The following is a 16,915-nucleotide window of genomic DNA, read 5'->3' as shown; positions in this document are numbered from 1 at the left end:
GCACACCTGTATTTGGGGAGTTTCTCCCATTCTTCTCTGCAGATCCTCTCAAGGTCTGTCAGGTGGGATGGAGAGCGTTGCTGGGGAGCGTTGCTGGACAGCTATTTTCGGGTCTCTCCAGAGATGATCAATCAGGTTTAAGTCCGGGCTCTGGCTGGGCCACTCAAGGAAATTCAGTGACTTGTCTCAAAGCCACTCTTGCGTTGTCTTGACTGTGTGCTTAGGGTTGTTGTCCTGTTGGAAGGTGAACCTTTGCCCCAGTCTGAGGTTCTGAGCGCTCTGGAACAGGTTTTCATCAAGGATCTCTCTGTACTTTGACCCGTTCATCTTTGCCTCGATCCTGACTAGTCTCCCAGTCCCTGCCACTGAAAAACATCCCCACAGCAAGATTTTGCCACCACCATGCTTCACCGTAGGGATGGTGCCAGGTTTCCTCCAGACGTGACGCTTGGCATTCAGGCCAAAGAGTTCAATCTTGGTTTCATCATACGAGAGAATCTTGTTTCTTATGGTCTGAGTCATTAGGTGCATTTTGACAAACTCCAAGTGGGCTGTCATGTGCCTTTTACTGAGTAGTGACTTCCGTCTGGCCACTCTACCATAAAGGCCTGATTGGTGTTGTGCTGCAGAGTTGGACCTTTCTGGAAGGTTCTCCCATCTCCACAGAAGAACTCTGGAGCTCTGTCAGAGTGACCATCGGGTACTTGGTCACCTCACTGACCAAGGTCACCCCCCCCCCACTTGCTCAGTTTGGCCGCCAGGTGGCCAGCTCTTGGAAGAATCTTGGTGGTTCCAAACTTCTTCTGTTTAAGAATGATGGATGCCATTGTGTTCTTGGGGAACTTCAATGTTGCAGAAATGTTTTGGTACCCTTCACCAGATCTGTGCCTCGACACAATCCTGTCTCGGAGCTCTACGGACAATTCCTTCGATCTCATGGCTTGGTTTTTGCTCTGACATGCACTGTCAACTGTGGGACCTTATATAGACAGGTGTGTGTGTGCCTTTCCAAATCATGTCCAATCAATTGAATTTACCACAGTTGGACTCCAGTCAAGTTGTAGAAACATCTCACGGATGATCAATGGAAACAGGATGCACCTGAGCTCAATTTCTAGTCTCATAGCAAAGGGTCTGAATAGTTATTCAAATAAGGTCTTTCTGTTTAAAATATTTTATACATTTGCTAAAATTTAAAAAAAATTGTTCTTGCTTTGTCATTAAGGGGTATTGTACTGTATGTAGATTGCTGAGGATCATTTGTTAATTTAATCCATTTTAAAATAACGTAACAAAATGCTGTAACGTAACATAATGTGGAAAAAATACAGATTACATTACAGCCCATCACTGATTACATGGTCAGTCTCATTACAGCCCATCACTGATTACATGTTCAGTCTCATTACAGCACAACACAGATTACATGGTCGGTCTCATTACAGCCCATCACTGATTACATATTCAGTATGATTACAGAACAAAACTGATAACATATTCAGTCTCATTACAGCCCCACACATATAACATATTCAGTCTCATTACAGACCCACACATATAACATATTCAGTCTCATTACAGACCAACACAGATTACATATTCAGTCTCATTACAGACTAACACAGATAACATATTCAGTCTCATTACAGACCAACGCAGATTACATATTCAGTCTCATTACAGACTAACACAGATAACATATTCAGTCTCATTACAGACCAACGCAGATTACATATTCAGTCTCATTACAGACCAACACAGATTACATATTCAGTCTCATTACAGACTAACACTGATTACATATTCAGTCTCATTACAGACCAACACAGATAACATATTCAGTCTCATTACAGACTAACACAGATTACATATTCAGTCTCATTACAGACTAACACAGATAACATATTCAGTCTCATTACAGACTAACACAGATTACATATTCAGTCTCATTACAGACTAACACAGATTACATATTCAGTCTCATTACAGACCAACACAGATAACATATTCAGTCTCATTACAGACTAACACAGATTACATATTCAGTCTCATTACAGACTAACACAGATTACATATTCAGTCTCATTACAGACTAACACAGATTACATATTCAGTCTCATTACAGACTAACACAGATTACATATTCAGTCTCATTACAGACCAACACAGATTACATATTCAGTCTCATTACAGACCAACACAGATTACATATTCAGTATCATTACAGATTAACACAGATTACATTATTCAGTCTCATTACAGACCAACACAGATAACATATTCAGTCTCATTACAGACTAACACAGATTACATATTCAGTCTCATTACAGACCAACACAGATTACATATTCAGTCTCATTACAGACCAACACAGATTACATATTCAGTCTCATTACAGACCAACACAGATTACATATTCAGTCTCATTACAGACCAACACAGATTACATATTCAGTCTCATTACAGACCAACGCAGATTACATATTCAGTCTCATTACAGACCAACACAGATAACATATTCAGTCTCATTACAGACCAACGCAGATTACATATTCAGTCTCATTACAGACCAACACAGATTACATATTCAGTCTCATTACAGACCAACACAGATTACATATTCAGTCTCATTACAGACCAACACTGATTACATATTCAGTCTCATTACAGACCAACACAGATAACATATTCAGTCTCATTACAGACCAACACAGATTACATATTCAGTCTCATTACAGACCAACACAGATAACATATTCAGTCTCATTACAGACCAACACAGATTACATATTCAGTCTCATTACAGACCAACACAGATTACATATTCAGTCTCATTACAGACCAACACAGATTACATATTCAGTCTCATTACAGACCAACACAGATTACATATTCAGTCTCATTACAGACCAACACAGATTACATATTCAGTCTCATTACAGACCAACACAGATTACATATAAATATTTAGAAGGGAAAACAACCTCTCAACTGTATACGAACCAAATATCAGCCTCTTCCGGAGGCTCTTTAGCCCCTATGCTATAGCCTTGTCCAGATGTGCTTTAGACAATTAATCCTCTGACTACCTTATATAGTCTGCATTGTTGGCTCAAGTACAAACAGATCTGTAGCCAGGCTAGAGGACCTAATCCTGTTGGAAGGCTACAGCGAGGGGCACAGTGGTCTAAGGCACTGCATCGCAGTGTGGATCTCTGTGCCACTAGAGATCCTGGTTCGAGTCCAGGCTCTGTCGCAGCCGTCTGTGCCCGGGAGACCCACAATTGGCCCAGCATTGTCCAGGTTAGGGGAGGGTTTGGCTGGCAGGGATGTTCCTGTGCCATCACGCTCTAGCGACTCCTGTGGCAGGCCAGGCGCAATGCATGCTGACACAGTTGCCAGGTGTATGGTGTTTCCTCTGACACATTGGTGCGGCTACCTTCCGGGCATTGTGTCAAGAAGCAGTGCGGCTTGGCTGGGTTGTGTTACAGAGGACGCACAGCCAGCTCTCGACCTGTACGGGAGTTGCGGCGATGGAACAAGACTGTAACTGCATACCATAAAAAGGGGTTCCATTTATTTATTTTTTATGTTACCAAAGGTGACATTATCAGATGATGATGTTATTTCATGGACTGTCAAATCATGTAGAGAGAGATTGGATTCATTTGTAGAGGAACGCACACTAACACCCTGAACTAGACAATCCCAACCCTTTATCAGAGTCAAATGAAAACAAAGGTACAACATAAAACTGTCTCCGTAACGCTGACTGTAAATTCAATCAATTCAGCCCCTCTCAGAATAGACCTACTCCTCTCCACATTGATTTAATATGCCTTTGGTTCTTCAGAGCTATATTCTTCACTACTCAGCATGTAACTGATTGAGTACAGTAGGCTAAACGGTGAGCAAAAACCCTAACGGACTAAACGCTAGCCTATTTGATGTAAGTGCAGCACAGAGAGGATACAATTACACAATCACTTCAATGATCATTCACTAGTGCCTTGCCTAGCAGTCAGTCCTTCACATGTGCTTCATTCCATTAGGAAATCAAGATGTCACAGCTGAGGCAAAAACAACTTTTCCATATTAGACACAAACGTTTCATTACAGCTGCTATAAACGCCATTCAAGTGGAGGAAGAGAGGGAAGGAATCAGAGAAAGCGAGGGACTATGTGTCCTGCACAACAGTAGGTGTGACCCACTGGGTTTGAACCAGAGTCTCCTTCAGACCACATGACTATGGTAGCCCACTGAGCTAAAGCCTCTGTGATAGCTTGGAGAGCTAACATAAGTTTATAGGTCTCAGGCAAGGAAGCTGTCACAAGAGCCAGTATTTACTAAAGGCAATAAAGAGGAGAGGGGACAGTGACAGGGAGAGAATCTCAGAAAGAGGTGGTAGAGGCCCCTGTTTGAAATACCAGTATCCTGAACAAGAGCAAATGACCATTCAATTAGAACAGACAGTTAGTTACTAAGGGTAATGTTGAAAAGTCCTTGGTGCAAAGGCACACAGTACTGTAGTTCTCTGTGTACGTATTCTGCTATTCCCCAGAATGATTAAATGTGGATTAAGGGTGAGCTATATAGATCAAAGAATCCTAAAGCATCCCATTTCTCATGTTCTGGATTGACCATTCTAATCCTATATGATATGAACTGTGACTGTAGAACCTGGTAGCTACAGAGGGAGCTGTACAGTAACACACCAGCACAGCAGAGTCTTGAGATGTGACGTAGCCTGGCCATGTATGCGCCCTAAATGGCACCCTATTCTCTTTATAGCCCAATGGGCCCTGGTCATAAGTAGTGCACTAAGTAGGCAAGGCTGCCTTTTTGGATGCAACCAATGACTGGCTGAGGAGGCCATGATGCCAAGGATAAGCTGAGTGGCTCTAATGACCAGTAAGACTGATGTCCTATGTGTCAGACCCAGACCCTCCAGGAAAAGAGGCTGGCTCTGCCTCAGACGAGTCGAGCAATGTCCCTCCACACACTGACAGATAAATGGGTGTATGGAGATCATCTGGTGCCTAGATATATACAATAAAAATCAGTTAGTTAAACAAGCATTCTGTTTGTATAGAGACGTATATCGGCATAAATAGATATTTCTGCATCTGTGTGCGTCAATGCAGAAAGGAATAAACCAAGTGTGTTTTTATATCGCCAGCCGCCACAAGCTTAGGTACCAGATTTCCCCAAGCCGCCAGCAGCCTCCAAATAGATTTTCAGATCTATTAAAGCAGGAATCAGAGGTTGAAACAACAAAAAAGCTGAGGACTGGAGCATGAGAAATGTAACCACTCTAACATGAATAGACATGAAAAGGACTGAAAGTGAATGAAAGGACTGACCATCCATTATATCAAGATTATAGGTTTAACCATGTTTATAGTCGATATAGTGCTTGTTTACATTTACTTTGTTTACAAACATTGGAGTAAACATTTTGGGTTCTGATGGGGTATGATATGTTTTGTGTGGATCCCAGGAAGAATAGCTGCTGCTTTCGCAACAGCTAATGAGGATCCTAATAAAATCCTAATAAAATCAAGTAGTAATTTAAGCTCATGAGTTATTCATAAGGTAAATTCTTCAAGAATCAATAGGTAAATATAATTAATTTATAACTCCAAAAAGTAGTAACTGTAGCAACTGCAGAATGTAGCAACTGCAGATTGTCCCTTTAAGGTTTAGAAACAGGATGTCAAGATAATTTTATCCGCTCTGAGAGGCACCAAGACATATTACAAGAAGGATATATTTTTTAAGTAAGATTATCTGACTACATCTATTCTTTTCAATGTTCTTCATTGTACGTTTGCCTGCCTCGGGGTCAAGCGGGTCTCCTGCGTGGTCAGCCCCAGTGAAGGGCCAAGCTCAGGGAGAAATATCTCGGTCTCTTTCATGAGCCGGAACAAAAGACAGAACACTGTTTGTTCGCTGTGTGCCTAGAGGAGCGAGAGAAGGAGAGGGGAGAGAGCGAGAAGGAGAGGGGAGAGAGAGGAGAGGGGAGAGAGAGAGGGGAGAGAGATAGAGAAGGAGAGGGGAGAGGGGAGAGAGAGAGGGGGAAGAGAGAGAAGGAGAAGGGGGAGAGAGAAGGAGAGGGAAGAGAGAGAGGAGAGGGAAGAGAGAGAGGGGGGAGAGAGAGATGGAGAGGGAAGAGAGAGAAGGAGAGGGGGAAGAGAGAGAGAGAAGGAGAAAGAAACACTGCCTCGGTTTAATATATATATATGATTAAAGAGCAAGAGGTAATACCTTCTCTGGGAGAACAGATGTCTGGAGCTGCTTAACATTTCAACTCAACACACACACACACACACACACACACACACACACACACACACGCGCACGCACACACACACACGTTTGACCATGATTGATTTTAGAGTCTCAAAACTCAATTTGAATGGTCCACAATGTGTAGTTTTTGTATTTTCTATTATTGTATCACACACACGCACAAACACACACTGTCTTGGAACAATAACCTCTTTATAGCTCTTTGGAAATGTTTTGAGTTCTTATATTGTATATTAATAGGAGCAGTGGGACGAAGTGGTTGAACTCTTAACCCAATATTCATGTTTTAAAAGCAGTCACTGTTACATATTGTGAAGGCTGGTTATGGTTTATTTGCATCATTATAATACATTGGGCAGCACGGCTGGCAGACCTATATACAGTATCACGTTTACAATTAGCTGGCTTATCTGAGAATAACATTTTTGCGTAGCGCGGGGATGTGATCTGATAATGGAATTCAAAGAATATGATATACTTCATACTGTACGGAAAAGTAAACCTTGCTGGATCCTATAAGGGAAAGGCCACAGCACACACGTGTGTATATATGTGTGTGTGCTGGTGTGTGCGTTTATGTGCCTCCATGAGTGTGTGTTCCGGCTGCTCCTGTGTGTGTGTGTAAGTGTGTGAAGAAGATTAGCGGTCCAAAATCACATATAACTGGGGTAATTGTTCTACTTCGCTACAGCATGTTAATAGGATCGATCCCCAACCTGTGGAATGTTTGTCTTAGCTAGCCTCTGATCTTGATACACACTCCCTTCACACACACACACACAACACACACTCCCTTTACACACACACAGTTCTTGATCAGTGGTATTGTTCATAACAGTAGCAATAACATAGACAGGGAAGTCATTGTTTTCCAGAGAGTCAACAGATCTTCAAGAACAAGGAAATAAACCAACTGGAGGAATTTGAATCGAGACGCACCCATTATAAACTGGATGTAATCCTTTGAAAAAAGAACTGTAATAACATAAAGAGTTTTATATATTCAGAATAAATTTGCTGAATTCATCTGACCTGCTATGGATAAATGTGATGCAAACGTATTCTAAAAGTCTACATCAACATAATTCCTTGTCCTGTTTCATATTTTCAGAAATGTACTTAACATGACTCAGCAGGATACACACGTCTAATGCACAGCTCACAATGTTACCCAATCAATCCACACCATTTCCCACTTGGAGACCTGGGTCGTATTCATTAGTGCATACATACCGTAGCAAAACATTTACAACCTAAAACCAAAACAAGTTCAGGTAGCCCCTGCCCACTTCAGCCACTTTGCTTCCGTTTTGTGGCTAGTGAATAATACCAAGAACATTGATGAACTGACTGACTGACTCATGGAATGGAGGTTAAAACACATCAAGGTCTCTGCCGGTGTGAAGACCGACTGGCCGCTGAGCCAGAATGATGACGAATATATGGTTAGCTTTTCATGCACACATTACCCAGAAGGCAGCAGTGTGACCCTGAATACCACATTGCTACCAGACCCCGAGGCTTTGTCTAGATAGTTAAATAAGTTTATGGATGCTACGCTCTACTGCTCATCATCATCATCATCCTCTTCATCAGAGGCATAGCTACCATTTGTGCTGTAGGTTGAGGAGCGTTCTATTTTCAAATCTCCAAATACAAGTTACCTGACTAATGGTCTCACCTGACAAATGGTATCACCTGACTAATGGTATCACCTGACTAATGGTATCACCTGACTAATGGTCTCACCTGACTAATGGTATCACCTGACTAATGGTATCACCTGACTAATGGTATCACCTGACTAATTGTCTCACCTGACTAATGGTCTCACCTGACTAATGGTATCACCTGACTAATGGTCTCACCTGACTAATGGTCTCACCTGACTAATGGTCTCACCTGACTAATGGTATCACCTGACTAATGGCATTACCTGACTAATGGTATCACCTGACTAATGGTATCACCTGACTAATGGTATCCCCTGACTAATGGTATCCCCTGACTAATGGTATCACCTGACTAATGGTATCACCTGACTAATGGTATCCCCTGACTAATGGTATCACCTGACTAATGGTATTACCTGACTAATGGTATCACCTGACTAATTGTCTCACCTGACTAATGGTATCACCTGACTAATGGTATCACCTGACTAATGGTATCACCTGACTAATTGTCTCACCTGACTAATTGTCTCACCTGACTAATGGTATCACCTGACTAATGGTATTACTTGACTAATGGTATTACTTGACTAATGGTATCCCCTGACTAATGGTATCACCTGACTAATGGTATTACCAGACTAATGGTATTACCTGACTAATGGTATCACCTGACTAATGGTATTAAATGACTAATGGTATCACCTGACTAATTGTCTCACCTGACTAATGGTATTACTTGACTAATGGTATTACCTGACTAATGGTATCACCTGACTAATGGTATCACCTGACTAATGGTATTACTTGACTAATGGTATTACTTGACTAATGGTATCCCCTGACTAATGGTATCACCTGACTAATGGTATCACCTGACTAATGGTATTACTTGACTAATGGTATCACCTGACTAATGGTATCACCTGACTAATGGTATCACCTGACTAATGGTATTACCTGACTAATGGTATCACCTGACTAATGGTATCACCTGACTAATGGTATTACCTGACTAATGGTATCACCTGACTAATGGTATTACTTGACTAATGGTATCACCTGACTAATGGTATTACTTGACAAATGGTATTACTTGACTAATGGTATCACCTGACTAATGGTATCACCTGACTAATGGTATCACCTGACTAATTGTCTCACCTGACTAATGGTCTCACCTGACTAATGGTATCACCTGACTGATGGTATCACCTGACTAATGGTCTCACCTGACTAATGGTATTACTTGACTAATGGTATCACCAGACTAATGGTCTCACCTGACTAATGGTATCACTAGACTAATGGTATCAACTGACTAATGGTATCACCTGACTAATGGTATCACCTGACTAATGGTATCACCTGACTAATGGTATCACTAGACTAATGGTATTACCTGACTAATGGTATTACTTGACTAATAGTATCACTAGACTAATGGTCTCACCTGACTAATGGTATCACTAGACTAATGGTATCACCTGACTAATGGTATCACCTGACTAATGGTATCACCTGACTAATGGTATCACCTGACTAATGGTATCACCTGACTAATGGTATCACTTGACTAATGGTATTATAAATGGTATTTTGGGACATGAAGGGAGTCGGCTAAACTCAGATTATCTCATCATAATTATATGACCCGAAAAACAATAAATGTTAACAGATCTAGGATCACATTTTCCTCCATCAATCCTAACCTTAAGCATTAGTGGGGGAAATATGAAACTGACCCAGCACCTTACACCCGGAAATATTACCCAACATTGATGAGGTCAAAGGCCACAACATGAAAAAACAGACTTACCATCATGGGTTTGGTGCTGAAGCGTAGTTTCCTCTTCTGAGGGATATCCTCCTTCTCTTCCTCTGGTAAACCAGGGATCTCAGTAAGATCATTCCCAGGGTCATAGATGACGTCATCATCACCGTAAAGGTCATCCTCAGGGTCAGTACAGCTCTCCCCCCAGCCTTGGTAGCAAGCATCTCCGTCCGCGTTAAAAATCACCCTCTCGTTCCCACTGTATTCCTCATTGGGCTCTTCTACCTGGTCCTCTGGAGAGACCCTGGGCCTGGAGGAGGCCTTCTCCACCTCCACCTCCTCCCCACGGGCTTCTGCCTCATCCTGGGCTTCATCATGGGCTGGGGTAGCTGGGGTATCATAGGTGTCCTCGGAAGTCTTGTCCCCGACGGTGGCATCATTTGTGGGCCTTGAGTCCGTGCAGACTCCCGACGTCTCTCTGGAGGTGTCGGTTTCCTCCGCCTGCTTCTCCTCAAACGATCCGTTCACTTCCCCTCTGTTGGTGGTGGCCCCTACAGGATGTCTCTCCCTGTCCCTCTGTCCTAACTCCCCTGCTGTCTCCTCTCTCTCCTGGGGCTCCTCCTCATGCAGGAAGGGTTTTAGCTCCACTGTCTCCAACAGCGGGCTAGGGCTGAGGAGGTCTTCTGAGGATGAGGACACAGGAAGTTTGCCCCCCACGCAGTTCCTGTACCCTCCACCACCCACCGGGGATTGGCGCGAGTCATCTTCACTGAGGTCGCCGTGCCTGTGGAAGTTATCAGGGGAGTAGAGTGCCCGGCCTCGCCGGAATGGGCCCCCTCCTCCTCCCCCTCCCTGGTGGTCGACGCTCTCAAACACAGCGCTCAGCTGGCTCACGGTGGGCGACTGGGCTTCCGTCCTGGAACACAGTGAGTCCAGGGAGTCTGTGCTGCCCCTGTTGGAGCGCGACCCTCGCCAGTCGTCCAGGTGCTCATGGGAGCCCCTCTTCTCCCGGCCATAGGAGTAGACAGGCGACTGGGACGCGTCACGTGACTGCTGCTCAAACAGCTTCCTGGTCTCTACGACCTTTGACCCTGCGCTGGTCCGGTCCGCTATAGGGTGCTGCGTGAGCTTGATGACTGAGCCGTCCACCTTGTTGATGAAGTTGGTGGGCTTGGTCATCTTCTGAGGCGACGGGTCTTCCCGCCTGGTGGAAGTACCGGAGCTCTCTGTGCCCTGCATCTGCATGAACATGTCCTTGATGCGGCTAACATGGGCACCATACTGTCGTCCCCGGCGCTGAGTGACCCGCTCGGTGTCCTTGAGCTGGGGCTCCTTGCTGTCCTGCCGTGGTGGCTGGTCGAAGGCCTTCTTTAGGGCCTGGAACTCTGTCCTGTAGGCGTTGCGGTGGGGGGAGGCGCTCCGGAGATTGCTCCTCTCCCCCGAGGCCTCCGTCTTCAGCATGATGGCGTCAGAGGTGAGGAGGCAGAGGGGATCTCAGCAGCATCGCTGGGCCTTCATCTCACATATACTACTGTAGTATCCAGCGAGTTTCCTGCCTGTGTGATTATCACTGTGATTTGATTTCACACTTCATTAGGGGCCATGGACACCTGGGAGAGAAAAGGCGATGCCTGTTAGATACAAGAGATACCAACCAAACTGTCATAATTATGCTTTTCATAAACACCATTCCTAGCATGAATTAATCTTAACTTAAAGTGCAACGTAATCATAGACGATGCTCTATGTGTTAAAAGCTCTTAGCACAAGAAATGCACTGAATATAAAATATATTTGCCCTCTAAAAGCTAGGGCTGGGAATTGCCAAGGGACCTTACGATACGTTATTATCGTGATACTTAGGTGCCAATACGATATGTATTGAGATTCTCACAATTCTATATGTATTGCGATTCAATACTGTCACGCCCTGACCATAGAGAGCTGTTTAATCTCTATGTTGTTTGGGGCGTGATAGTGTCTAGGGTGGGTCATCTAGGTGAATTGCATTTCTATGGTGGCCTGATATGGTTCCCAATCAGAGGCAGCTGTTTTTCATTGTTTCTGATTGGGGATCATATTTAGGTACCCATTTCCTCATTGTGCTTTGTGGGATCTTGTCTACAGAGAGATGCCTGTGTGCACACCAGTAGCTTCACGTTTCGTTTGTGCTTGTTTGTTTTGTTTGGTGAGTTTCTATTAATTAAAAGATGAGGAACTCTACGCACGCTGCACCTTGGTCTACTCATTATGACGATTGTGACAAATACTGTGATTTTATTGCGATTCCGTAGCCCAAACATATTGATCACCATATGTCTGCTGCAGAGGGACAAGAGAGAGCCATGAGAAAACGAGTTTTTGATCAGTCATGGAAATAAAAGTGCTGAAAACAAATTGGCTCCCTATTTAAAAAGAAGATGGAGAACAATCTATAAAGGAAAAATACTGGAGTTTTGGTACAGCCAACTAGTGACCCAAAAAATATTGCAATATTGTCAAAACGATACAATACGATATACTGTCAAAAATAATATCCCGATATTCAACTGTATGGATTTATCCCCATCAATACTAAAACACATCCTGATGGTAATGATGCCTCTGTTTAGAAAGCAGTGAGTTGACCCATTTATCTAATCAATACTCACTTCCTCACGTGTAGGCTAAAACAAGCACTGATCAATATGGGTGATTGAAATCATGTGTGTGCCATCTGAAGATAGAGACTCAACTAAACATGAAACATCTTGAACATTGTTAAATACATGAATAAATGTGAACTATAGCACCTTGCAACATAAATTCAATGTTTGTGTGATAGAGACATGCGTTCTCTCCATAATGTACCTAATGTTAATCTTTTCAGTGTAGGATAGAAGCCTATCCTAAACCTGAGGTCTGACCATGTAGTTTACTGTCTCACCACCGCCCCGGCCCGAGGCATTCTGCATGATCATCTCGAATAATACAAGGACTGAAGGACAGTTCATCTCATAAAGACAGACAGGCAGAAAAATGCAGGCTAGACGGTTTTTGGGAAAGGGTGCAAGGGGGAGTTGTTTACACACCACACACATAACTGTGATATAATCCATTGATAAAAACGATCCAAATACACTGTGGATTCCATTTGTTTACATAATGTTTATATAATTTAGTATGAACAACGCAATTTACATTTCAATATAAAATGCCCTTATTTCAAATGTGTTTGTATGTGTTAATACTATTATATTAATGTCATTTCATCATACCACCCTGTTTGTGAAATTCACATTTGCTAATAAAAAAAGATCCCACATGGGCTACGTAGGGTATCAGGTGGAAAACACTAAGACACACGAGAACAAAGATACATGTTTAATTTTACAAAGTGAAAAGATATCGGATAAATTTTACAAAATGTTTTCATCGTCAGCTGGTCAAAAAGAAAGCAAAATTGTAACGTTCTGCAAATGCACCCGTTGCTGCTATGATAAACAAGATAAACGTGCTAGAATCATTTTCGGAAAGCAGTAACCTATCCGCCCAGCCATTTTATCAACATCGGACATAAATGGTAAACTTCTAGATGCAGAAGATAAAACTCGAACGTGTAACATTGTATCAGCTCGAGCTTTATCCTACGTCGACCAGATATACGCGCATCACCCACACAGGCATGGTTGTCAGCTCCATATCAACTCTATATATTATAATACGTTATTTAATTTCAGTAGCCCATTTAAAAGGAAAACGATAGGCTTACTGCATAGTGTTGTTTATCATGTATAGAAAAAGCAGAAGTTAACTGTTTCCACCAAGCTACTCTCGATGTTTCACAAAGCACAAAACAAAAGAGTGACTTACGTTCATTGCTTCATGTGATGAATGACCGCGACATAAAATAGTCCCGTAAAAATTCACATGAAATACTCTGCTATCGTTATAAATCCCCTCCAATACGACATTTCCATTCAAGCCCGTCGATAGTCCAGTATTATGTCGCCCTATTGACACTTTGACACACAAGCCGTGGTCTACACACCGCTAGACAACGCCATTGCAGGCAATGGGTGATGCTGCCGTGTGCACAATGTGGGAGCCGACGCTATTAAATATTCCATCTCAATGAAGGTTGCGCAACTGGATGTTTTCTAAGGTGAAAACATCTTATATATCTTAGTCAACAAGTAACAAAAACATATTTTACATTTAGGAAATATGATGTTTTGCAAATGGCATACACATGTGGCAGGTGTTTAACCTTATCGCAGTAATGGTTTGGTCCAGTAAAGTGCAGTCTGGCAGAAATACCACCACAAATAACTTCACTGGCTTTACTATGGTGGTCACTAGTTAACACAGCCACAAAGTAAAAGTTGACTTTATCATAAAAAATGTATGAAAACAAAAATGTGCTTTTTGGTCTTCATTTAAGGTTAGGGTTAGGCTTAAGGTTAGCAGTGTGGTTAAGGTTAGGGTTAGTGTTAGGTTCAACTTACTTATCCTACCATTTACAGTACCTAAGGGGTTAAATGTGCCACCACACACCATATGAATCTAAGAACACAATGCCATATTAGAATACAAGTATTGAGTCAAAGGAGCCAGCCTATAGCATATGCAGCTGACTGGGCCATGTGATTAAGAATCTAGGGATCTTTGGGATCTGAAAGGGCCTCATTATTCCTTTTTTAATGTGGGGATGCCGTTTTAATAATATCAACATCATGGACACTTCACTATCACAACAAGTTCTCACTGTGGTACTATTATAGTCATATTGTGTATTTAGTACACTATTCACTTGACATGATCATATTGGGGATGCAATGAAGAAAGGGGAGAGGATCAGGTTTGATGCAGTTCATTATGAGATAAATAGATTTCACATTGGCATGATGATCACCTGGATCAAAGGCTTGTCTGTTTAGAAAATGAGATCCAGGGCAGAGTAAAGGCATGTGCTAATACAGCAGAATTCTAGAAGGCTTGTATTGACCAACATGGTTTCCCCCACTGAATACAGTGTTTAGTCCTCAACTGGTCAATGAATGGGAATCCCCATATAGACTATAGTATATAGGCTATATTATGAAATACACTCACCATCTCCACCCACAATTACTAGCACCTCAAATCTCTACATGTTGCTAAGCAACCTTAAAAAAAAATCCGAAATTTAGAGAGAAAAACATCCTGGCACTGCAGAGAACAGGAGATGCTATGCTATTCTTCACAGTGCATTGAATGCACCCAATCAAGATTATTATAAAAAATCTCTACACATTTAATATACTACCGTATCGTTGATCACACCCAAATATGCCGGAACAGAACCTTTCTAAAGACTTGTGGTGGAAAAAGCATTACCAGTGTGTCCTGCTGTATCTGTGTCCAGCATAATAAACTCCAAGGGAGCAAGATGGAGACTTAAAGGCCCAATGCAGCTGTTTTTATATCAATATCAAATCATTTCTGGGTAACAATTAAGTACCTTACTGTAATAGATTTCCTCCCTGTCTGGGAGTGATCTGAGTGGGGAGGGGGGGGGGGGGGGGGGGGGCTGAAACCGTTCTGTTATTGGCAGAAAGGTTTGGAACTACGTTTGTTATTTGTCTATTAACTAATTTACTGCATGATGATGTCATCATGGATAGCCGAAACCCCCGCCCATGCAAACCTGCTAATTAGATGGTCCTGTGTAGATTGGATTTTCAACCAGAAAATAACACTGATCAAATATTTTCAGACTTTTACAGTGTTAGTTTCATCAGCTGTTTCACAATATGATTCAAAACACAGAAAAAATGAATTTGAACTGTACTGGGCCTTTAAGAGTCTGACTGACCCTTTCTTCCTTCTTCAGGACCCTTGTCTGAGCTGAATAGCCCAAAGAGGAAAGGGGGCTGAGGGGCTGAGCATGGCCATCTGTCTGCTCTGGTTCACCACAGGGGGAGAACAGATTTTAATAGAGTTCTCAGACATCTCACTGCCCTCTCTACAGCTGGACTTACACATTGCAAGGAGGGGTGGTAGGGATGGAGGGGTTGTGTTGGTCACGCAGGGTCAATATCACATCTACATAATTTTAGAAGCAAGGCTAAGAGCGAGAGAGGCAGTTAGGAAGTGCAGCTCAGTTTCCACCTAATTTTTTGCACACTGCACACAAAATTAGGTGGAAACTGAGCTTCACTTCCTAACCTCCTGCTAAATGTGTGACCATATTAGAGACACATATTTCCCTCAGATTACACAGACCCACAAAGAATTCGAAAACAAATCCAATTTTGATAAACTCCCATATCTATTGGCTGAAATACCACAATGTGAAATCACAGCAGCAAGATTTGTGACCTGTTGCCACAAGAAAAGGACCACAAGTGAAGAACAAAAACCATTGTAAATACAACCGAAATGTATGTTTATTTATTTTCCCTTTTGTACTTTAACTATTTGTATATAGACATAATATGACATTTGAAATGTCTTTATTATTTTTGAACTTTTGCGAGTGTAATGTTTAATGTTATTTTTTTATTGTTTATTTCACATTTGTTTATTATCCATTTTACTTGGTTGGCAATGTAAACATATGTTTCCCATGCCCCTTAAATTGAAATTGAATTGAGAGAGGGAGAGAGAGGGGGGGAGGGAGTGAGAGAAAGAGAGAGAGAGAGACAGACAGAAACACAGAGGACAGATCGTTGTTTTAGTGATTCGATTATGTAAATTGAAATTGTGATGCTTTTTAACTTAGTTGAAATTGCATCACACCCGTTTTTATGATAGGAGTTGCCCCACTGATTTGCGTAATTTGCTATAGATTTTCATTCGACTGCTCATCTTATTTTCCAGTTTCTGCGCCAGATGTTCCAACCAATGAAAGCGCTCGGGAAGGAGGAGGCGGAGGCTGGAATTTCAGGGATGCTTGTTATGGCTGTCAAACCACTAGCGATGAGAAAATCATATATTTCCATGTAAAATTCACCCGACTCCAATGAAAAATGGACACAACGGTTGTTCTCGTATGGATTTATATGGGTATGTATAGATTTAAAATGGAAATATTGAGAAATAGGCATGCTTTTTCATGTTATGAATGTTAGCTAGTAGCATGCTAGCGTGGTACAGCTATGTGGTTGGTGGGTTGGTCATTTCTTCCCACTG

General features: G+C 42.2%; 2 protein-coding genes across 7 annotated transcripts in view; one reads left to right on the top strand and one right to left on the bottom strand.

The window, feature by feature from the left end:
* LOC129830836 (neurabin-1-like) overlaps positions 1–13,847 on the bottom strand; it is a 119,620-nt gene extending 105,773 nt beyond the window's left edge. For all 4 annotated transcript variants that reach the window (XM_055893606.1, XM_055893608.1, XM_055893607.1 and 1 more), the window contains exons 1-2: positions 13,613–13,847; positions 9,806–11,370 (exon numbers count right to left, since the gene is read on the bottom strand). In XM_055893606.1, coding sequence (XP_055749581.1) covers positions 9,806–11,221 — 1,416 coding nt within the window. In that variant the 5' untranslated portion in view covers positions 11,222–11,370; positions 13,613–13,847. The remainder of the gene's footprint in view (positions 1–9,805; positions 11,371–13,612) is intronic.
* Positions 13,848–16,439: 2,592 nt separating this feature from the next.
* Positions 16,440–16,915, top strand: part of LOC129830835 (epsilon-sarcoglycan-like) — a 35,008-nt gene continuing 34,532 nt past the window's right edge. The window contains exon 1 of one of the 3 annotated variants that reach the window (XM_055893604.1): positions 16,440–16,789. In XM_055893604.1, the coding sequence (XP_055749579.1) occupies positions 16,753–16,789 (37 nt within the window). In that variant the 5' untranslated portion in view covers positions 16,440–16,752. The remainder of the gene's footprint in view (positions 16,790–16,915) is intronic. The other 2 variants (XM_055893602.1, XM_055893603.1) reach the window with 2 other exon arrangements.

This window comes from Salvelinus fontinalis, chromosome 32 (genome assembly GCF_029448725.1).
Source record: "Salvelinus fontinalis isolate EN_2023a chromosome 32, ASM2944872v1, whole genome shotgun sequence".
Lineage (NCBI taxonomy): Eukaryota > Metazoa > Chordata > Actinopteri > Salmoniformes > Salmonidae > Salvelinus > Salvelinus fontinalis.
This window is presented reverse-complemented; position numbering and strand designations above follow the sequence as displayed.